The sequence below is a fragment of the Stegastes partitus genome, unplaced genomic scaffold (assembly GCF_000690725.1).
Source record: "Stegastes partitus isolate 25-593 unplaced genomic scaffold, Stegastes_partitus-1.0.2 Scaffold1521, whole genome shotgun sequence".
In the NCBI taxonomy this organism is placed as follows: domain Eukaryota; kingdom Metazoa; phylum Chordata; class Actinopteri; family Pomacentridae; genus Stegastes; species Stegastes partitus.
Genome location: NW_007579252.1, coordinates 57,395 through 65,713, shown reverse-complemented (window position 1 = coordinate 65,713; position 8,319 = coordinate 57,395). Strand labels below are relative to the sequence as shown.

General features: G+C 39.8%; 1 protein-coding gene and 1 pseudogene across 2 annotated transcripts; one reads left to right on the top strand and one right to left on the bottom strand.

Annotated features, from left to right (window-relative positions):
- Positions 1-2,098: 2,098 nt before the first annotated feature.
- LOC103371074 (UPF0462 protein C4orf33 homolog) lies at positions 2,099-6,663 on the bottom strand. 2 transcript variants are annotated; one of them, XM_008300293.1, is made up of 6 exons: positions 6,512-6,663; positions 5,811-6,004; positions 3,971-4,031; positions 3,834-3,885; positions 3,542-3,741; positions 2,099-3,204 (listed from the first exon to the last, which is right to left on the bottom strand). In XM_008300293.1, the coding sequence occupies exons 2-6, from the start codon at positions 5,989-5,991 to the stop codon at positions 3,108-3,110; spliced, it is 591 nt and encodes a 196-aa protein (XP_008298515.1). In that variant the 5' UTR covers positions 5,992-6,004; positions 6,512-6,663; the 3' UTR covers positions 2,099-3,107. The 2 variants fall into 2 exon arrangements, with proteins under 2 accessions (XP_008298515.1, XP_008298513.1); XM_008300291.1 differs by lacking the exon at positions 6,512-6,663 and adding an exon at positions 6,077-6,166.
- Positions 6,664-6,744: 81 nt separating this feature from the next.
- LOC103371073 (sodium channel and clathrin linker 1-like) overlaps positions 6,745-8,319 on the top strand; it is a 21,517-nt pseudogene continuing 19,942 nt past the window's right edge.

Genomic DNA, 8,319 nt, shown 5'->3' with positions numbered 1-8,319 from the left:
CTTCATGTTGACATGAACAATGTTTGCATATCTATTGATGTATGAATATGAGAGAAAAGACTCTTGCTTGCCTAAGTTTGCAAATTGTAGTTTAACATTCTTCTGTAATGAAACCCCTCTGTTCCTCTTTCTTTTTTTTTTCTTTCTGTTTCCCTCATCCTCTTCCTCCCTCTCTCTTCTCCTCGGCTCACCGCGGTGTTCTGGAGAACTAGAACTGGCCCTCATTAATGTCCCTAGCATTCGCTCGGTTCTGCATCTCTCTTTTTTTTTTCCTTCTCTCTCCGGCCTCTTACAGCTTCATCCCACATTCTAGCCATACCACCCTTGTACGCGCAAAAACTAGCAGGCTTCAAGTGCAATTAGTGCTTATGTCATCACACATTCATGGATGCGCGCGCACACACACACACACACACACACACACACACTTGTATTCACTACACTCACTGCAGAAGCATTTAGATCTACATCTTTCTTTTTACCACCATCCTTCGTCCCTGCAGCCGTCTCAGTAATGATGGATTCGTTCAACAATAATTAGACACAGTTAATAAGCATTCAGTTGGCCCAGGAAAACACTAGAATGCCATTTTTTTAAACTTCCATTAGGGTTTTATTAAAGGCCAATCTACTTTTAAATGAATGTAAGACTGGCTCAACACGGCACCAAAGGTGTATTGCCTTTACTTATGACAGATATAGCATTGCTTGTGGAGCAAAGAAACTGAGGATAAGGGTGCCTACAGTTTAAGTAAAAATGGCATGTTGGTGATTAAGTAAGATAAAATCCCTCATGAACACTGATCAAAGTTTGCTTTTCTTTGTGCGATGTGGTATATTGGACGCCGGCCACATAAGGATTGTGTACTGCACAGTGTTGATAAGTTCTATCACTTTGTGCAATCTGATACTGTTTTTTTTGGCACTAGCTTGCAAAGGCTACAAATTGTCCCAGTATCTTCTTAGCTCCAGTATGAATCTTTCATTTGGGCCTCTATCACAGAATCCCGAAAAACTAGGCGAAGTCATTACCGTTTTCACTTTTCAATCGCTCGCTCTTTTCATGTTCTGAGATCACTCCTTTATCCCTCACGTTCTATTTTTCATCACAACTTTATCCTCATTCATACCCTCAAACACTCTTTAAACTTGTGGAAATGAGACCCACGTTTCTTTAAAAAAAAAAATAGAGAGGAAGAACTAGGTCTGAGGTGATCACCAGAAAGTTTCTGACACGAAGAATCACCCTTAAGCTGGTGTTGAATGTTTTAGAGCAGGCTGGTCTCTTTTTCTGAGGGGGATAAGACAGCTCTTGTGTCTGCTTGTCTGCCGGGGCTTTGGTAGGTAGAGGGGAAGCAGCTACCTCTTCTGCTCTTCCCTCTCATCTCTTCACACTAATTAGAGAGAACTGGGTTTAAATCTTAGTGGAGACACACATCATGGGCTTGCGCACAGGTGTGTGTGCGTGTGTGTGTGCATCAAAGCGTTTTATGAAGATCCCGGTTTTGTCTAATTGTGACCAGAAACATATTTTCAGGTCAACATTTTGCCAATAAGAAACACGTTGATGGAATATAAGGTGACAACTCTGTGTGTGTGCATGTGAATACTGTGCAGTGCGGTGGCAATTCACCGCAGGCAATGATAAGGAGGGGGCTTAAGCGGTGGGCTCTCCAGGCCTAATCACTGCACCCATTTCAAAGGCGAGGACGCCAATTAAAACTGATAGGGCTCAATATGGGGTTTGGGGCTGCCACAGCGAAGAGTAACACAGCCAACATGAAAATCAATCGGCGTCCGCGTCTCCTGGTCAGGAGAAGCGGTTTGCCAGTCGGTGATCCGGAAGGAACCTCTGATAAACATTCGAGCTCTATAAGGAGTTGTGGTGAGGGCAAAGGAAGGAGACTCAAAGGGTCACAGGGAGAAGATAGAGATTTGTGAGTCCCCTGTCATCTGGGTGTGTGTGTCGGGGATCTGAAGGTCTGTGATCTTAACTCCTCAAAGTAGAGGGAAAACTAAGTGTGGGGGACTTTTATATGTATATGAATGATGGGTAATAAAACGCAGAGTGACATGATCAGTCAAAATAGTATTCTAATCGGTTTTTAACTGACTTTATGTCAACCATCAATGAAGATCTGTATCATGCAATCATAGGACACAATGAGAGGACATACTTATTATTCTATACCAGTCAAGTTGAAGTATGTGGTTCGACATTTCAGGAAATAATTTTTCTTCTTCTGTAAGTAGACCCAGAAGCTGAGCGAAGCTGACTAGCTGATGGCTTCTCAACAGAGGACAAAATGAGAGTTACATCAATTTGCTCAACTAATTTGCTGCCACAAAGTGAAAAATTTCCCATCTGACTATTATTTTAATGGATAGACATCGAGCTCACACATGATCACACATTACAGGTACATTTAAAATGACATCTGTCAAACAATTGCATAGAAAAAACAGTCTGGTTTAATTAATATGTAAACATACTTCATTGTAAAAGGAATTCAATAGAATTAGTGAATTGATCTACTTATAATAAGCACTAATCTAAAAGCTCCGACATGCTTTTCCTGAAAAATGATTTTTCACATCAAGTGTGTGTGTGTGTGTGTGTGTGTGTGTGTGTGTGCGTGTGTGCATGTGTGCGTCCTAACAGTCAGGGCAAACAACCACAAGGACTTGCTGGGGGTTATCTCAGCGAAGTGAAACATTCAGGCTACACAGGAGCTGAACGTCAAAATGAGCATTCCTTGCCACCAAGCACAGTATAAGCGCTGTAGGTCACACTCTGCTCAGACAATCTAAGGTGACGTCCAATATCTTGTGATGTGTGTGTCTGCACGCACGCACAAATGTGTGTGAAGGCTAATACGCTCTGACAAGCTGATAACATATTTCTTGTCATACGGTTTGACATCATTAACTAATAAAGATTGATTGCCCTTTGTTCCCTGTCAAAGACTGTTTGTACTATTGCCCTGCTGCCGCTCTGGTGAGTTTGTGTGTCTGTGTGCAAGACAGAAATAAAGAGGGAGAGAAAGAGGGACAGAGAGAGAGAGAGAGAGAGAGAGAGAGAGAGAGAAGGAGTCCTTCTGAAAACCTCAAGGCTTTCCCATCCACAGAGCAGATTCTGGCTGGACCCAACCCTCTCCCATGATGCTCTGCAGGCGGAAATCTTGGAAATACTCCAGGCGGTGGCTAAGAGACAGAAAGAGAATTTTGTATATATTGTGTTAAACTGTTGTTTACACACATATACATTTATATACACAGATACAGTATATTTCATGTTTTAGTATAACTCTTCACCTGGTTGCTACTTAAAAATCTAAAAAGTCAAAGTTGGGGATTTTACTTCTTTGACATCGACACTTTTTCTATAAATTTGAACATGAATACTTTTAAGTCTGGCTGCAAAGTTGTAAAGTGCAACAGAAAATCACTGGAGTACCACTTCAAAACAAAACAATGTTTTGCTTTACATAATGCCTTAGCACATGACCTTCAACTGTGCCCGAAGAGTCAGCAAACTTACAAATTGGGCTTTTGGCCTTCTACTATCTCTTCCTTGGGGATGGAGTAGAGAGCCTCATATGTGCGCTTCTCTCCTGAGCCATGGATGGCGTACGAGTTCATCTTGTTGACATTGGGAGGAAAGTATGACCATGGAAGGAGGGCCTCGCCCATCCACCTGTCCCCTGTGATTGTGGCATTAAACACGATGGGCAGTTGTTGCTGGAGGAAGAAATAAGTGGGGAAAAAGTAAGAAATGCTTGTCACCTAACACAAAAAAAAGCCCCCTGACAACTCCCTTGCTGTCAACTTACCACAAATGCTTGGCCGACTCCTGACAGTAATAGTATCAGGTGTTGTCCATGTCTAAAGTAAAAAAACAAACAGAAGATGTGACTGCAAACATATGATCACTGACATGGACAGAAAAAGAACTGAGCTTGGTACTTACGGACAAAGCTCCACTTCCAGGTAATTTTTTGTAGTACTATCAAGGAAGAAAGACTCCACGACTGATAAGATAAAGAAGAGAAAATTAAGAGGAGACCTTTAATCCTGTATTAATAAACTGCTTAAAAGGCGTATTAACCTCATCAGCAGCAATCCTAGTAAAAAGAGGACCGTAATTAAATCATTCGAGTCGTTTGTTTCAAGTTACCATTATGAAAAAATAACAGATACATAAACTTTCAACTACGGTAATGGGACCAGCGCACCCACTAACCTAGCAGAATGCTCATTATCTACCTAGATCATAATGGGGTTGGCTTCTAATCTATTAAGTAACATTAATGAGGCCAAATATGTGGGGCTCATTAACCGGAAATCGAACTTACTAAAGGTCAATTAGAAGGGATTGTTATTACTCAACCTCATTACAAGGTTTAATTGCTATGTCACCATAATAATGATAATGCAGTTACTATTATGGTCTCATAAACATTCATAATTTTGTTTCAGCGTGTACAAAGGCCTGAAAATTGCACGATACAGACTATATTACTCAATCACGACTGCAGTAATAATGGTACAGTAAGCGCGACTCATAGGGGGGCGTGGGAACCACAAAAGCAATACGTGTGCAATATAATACAATCTATTACAATAGGCCATAAATGTGACAATCTGGAAAGTTGATAAAATGCAGTTTGAAGCAACATAAAGGAGTCTGGAGTTTGTCACTGGAATAATCATATGGTTTTTCAATGGAGAGTTACCATTAGAAGAGAGGATCCATATCACTGTTTTATCTGTCCATTAATTAGTAACTTCGAGCTCAAGGGTAGTGAGCTTAGTTAGGTAGAGGGAATGGAAATGGGTAAATCTCAACTTGCCTTTACGCTTCACTTTTTTTTTGTACAGACTAAACAAACAAAACATACAATGTCAATTAGCGAGGGAATCAGAGATGCTGGTTGGCAGATTTTTATTATTTTTTTGTTTTTAAGCCACAATAAAATACAGTAAGCCTCTTGTGGTTGTATCTTTATTTTTAATTGATTGAGAGTGATGCTATTTATCCTTATTATTCAACTCTCAAAAAATATGAATGACCATCCATCATCTATACACCACTTTATCCTCACTAGGGTCGCGGGGGAGCTGGAGTCTATCCCAGCTGACTTAGGGTGAAGGCAGGGGACACCCTGGACAGGTCACCAGTCTATCGCAGGGCCACACTTAGAGACAGACAACCAAGCACACTCACATTCACACCTATGAACAATTTAGAATCACCAATTAACCTCAACATGTTTTTGGACTGTGTGGGAGGAAGACGGAGAACCCGGAGAGAACCCACGCTGCACGGGGAGATCATGCAAACTCCACGCAGAAAGATCCCGGACGTCCTAACCGGGACCCGAACCGGGGACCTTCTAGCTGCGAGGCGACGGTGCTAACCACTGAGCCACCATATTATCCAAGAACTCTTCCCTTATGTTAGAAATGCACTGAAAAAAAACGACTATTTAAATTTATGTTAAACTGCTAGTAAAAAACAAACAAAAAAAAAACTGTGCTTAAATGGAAACTTAAATTTGTCTTTTAATTATTATTATTTTTCTTAATAAGTAATGTCTAAAAAAGTGATTATAAATGTTACTTTAGCAACACTATTTGCCACTTTGACTACATACAGTTTTACAGTCACTTCATTTGCAGCCATTCATTGAATTTCCCTTCTGGGATGAATAAAGTATTTTCATTTCATTCATCATAAATTTGTCAATGTATCCCTAAATGCAATTGCAACAGAAAGAGTTGCAATACTACCCTACTGTCTTATTCACCTTCATAATCCCAGAGTCCAGGGAAGGCGTGACCGGACGGCCCTGAAGGAGATGCTGGGTCATTGAAGAATGGACCAAACACCTCCATCTTCAGCCCTCCTTCCCCGGGAGAGAAGATGATCCTGATGGGGTCATGGTTCACAGGGTCGCTGTCCCAGGTGTGCCGGATTGAAAATTCCATTTGCCTACGAGGACTGAAAGAAAAATGCAGTCAGGATGGGAATCTGCTGTGCGACCACAGCGGCACCAATGAAGTGCAAACTTACAAAGACTGACAGCATAGCAAAATGCAGAGAAGTGTTACAAACTGCAGACCACGAACTACCCCCATGTTGTCTTTTCACTGATTCTGATGGAAGTGTTCTCCAGATGAGCTTGTCATGTGTAATACAGTTTGTCTTTGGGTGTTATCAGAAAAGGTCAATGTCAAATATAGTTCTGTTACTCAGTAACATGACTGTAAAAGTCACTTCCTTGTACAGGAAACCTAAAACTACTAATGGGAATACAATTAATGACGTTGTGCTTTGAGATTAGATCTGATTAGAAAAAAACTGGATAAATAATCAAACTGATCGTAAAACGTTATATTCCAACAGAACCACAGTGACATTAATGTTAGCAAAATTTTGTTTCCTGGCAAATCACATGACTCCACGACTCAGAGTTATCCAGCAAATGTGCGTCACATTGTGACTTACCAGAAAAGACTAGCCAGAAAACATAATCTTTTCCAGTGTAATAAGCGTAATATATATTCCAAACAAACTGAAACTAAGAAGTAATCTTTCCCATCTTGGCATTTCCTTCTCAGTGTATCTGTCTGATGTTTCCCGGTACAGATCGGAACGTTCTTTCTCATTTCATGTGCAGACGGAACCATTTTAGCAGCGCACATCTGTATTGCCATTGGCTGTTATTTGTTTGTTTCAAATGGGCGGCGGAAACGAGAATCAAAATCTGTCATGATTTGTGATATTAACACGCGTTAAACGAGGCGTTTCCACAATCTGTAAGCGTCACTTCTCTCCGAAAATGTGTTTGTTAGCTAAGCTTAGCCGAGATTGATTAGCTGCTCCAGCTAACGCTAGCTGCACCAGGTGACCACAGGTAGTCAAATCAAGCTAGCTTGCAATAAATGTTATTTAGCGGCTTTGTAACGTCGTTAGCTGGAGTAGTTTACTGTTGAACGACAGTTCCTAAACATCCACACAACGGTTGGCACAACCGGAGACATACTGTACCTGCTTCTAGCTTTAATCTTTTTGTTTTGCGAGTTATTAGTGATTGTTTTTAAGCTACCAATGCTAATTGTTTTGCTTGTATATGCACAACATGGAGGCAGAACTTGAATTGTTGCGTGATCAAGGTAAGCACAAACAGAGGAGATACCTTGATTTTCATACATCTTCCTCTGCCTCTCCATCTATATTTTGCAATTTTGTTTTTGCATAGTAATCCTGTTACGCTTTCAGGCCCCATACATAGCTCTAATATTTTAAAAATAAATAAATAAAAATAGGTAACCTCTAACTTAAAGTTTGGCCTTTCTAACATGTTTTCACAATTTCAAATGCCATTTTCAGCTTACGGTAATATTTTACATTGGGAATACTTATGTGAAAATTAGTATTTTCAATCTGTATCCACCTATTTTCAGTCCACAGGTTAAATTCTGTTCTCAGCCAGTATCAGTCCGGCCACCGCACGTAATCCACATCATCTCAGGTAAAAGGACTTCATCATAAACTTTACGCTTGCTACGATTCCTTTTGTTATGTAAGGAAAAGGGGGTATTTTTTATTTGGCTTCCATGGTAGTTTAGGAATAAAATGGCATTGCCACGCTCTATTTTTGTGCAATTATATATTGTGATGTTAAAACTAAAGGATTCTTTTACCTGAATGACTATTTGGCAAGAGTTCATCATTTCAGAATGATTGGTGTGATTTTATGTCTGCATTAAAAAATACAAAATTAAAAAAAACAGACAAACAAAAAACCCTGAAAATACTTGTGTGGAGCCTTTCTCATTTATTGTGTAACACTGGCAATGCTATCAAAGTAGCTTTTGATTTTGGAGACTGGTTTTGCACTTGTGATACAGAGTTTTGTGATGCTGCTTTGAAAAGTCAAACCCACAGAGTACCTGTTTTTAGTCAACACCATCCCTTCTGTAGCTGAAATAATTCCATGCAACTGACCCTGAATTTCTTTTTGCAACCAGACCTTCCTCTTCAGTGTTCCTCTCCTGTTTCTCGCTTATTTTGTGTGCACACAAGGAGTCCGCTTGTCAACAGTCTCTGTCTTTGAAATAAAAGACATTTTTAAAAACAACCAACAAACTTCATGTATCCAATAATTAATTAGAATAAAAAAAAATAACCAATCAAATCTGAGTAAATTATAAGAGATATGTCTTGTAGTTTAGTCATGGAAATTGAGTATACTGCTTGAGTTTCTTTTATTATTATTAATAATAATAATAATAATAATAATAATAATGGGC

Excerpts from the sequence above, each read along its gene's own strand:
- LOC103371074 (XM_008300291.1), bottom strand. The coding sequence starts at position 6,141 with ATGGGGGTAGTTCGTGGTCTGCAGTTTGTAACACTTCTCTGCATTTTG. Across the intron at positions 6,005-6,076 it reads TTGCTATGCTGTCAGTCTTT|TCCTCGTAGGCAAATGGAAT; the intron begins GTAAGTTTGCAC and ends TTTTTCTTTCAG. Across the intron at positions 3,205-3,541 it reads GAAGGCCAAAAGCCCAATTT|CCACCGCCTGGAGTATTTCC; the intron begins GTAAGTTTGCTG and ends TCTGTCTCTTAG.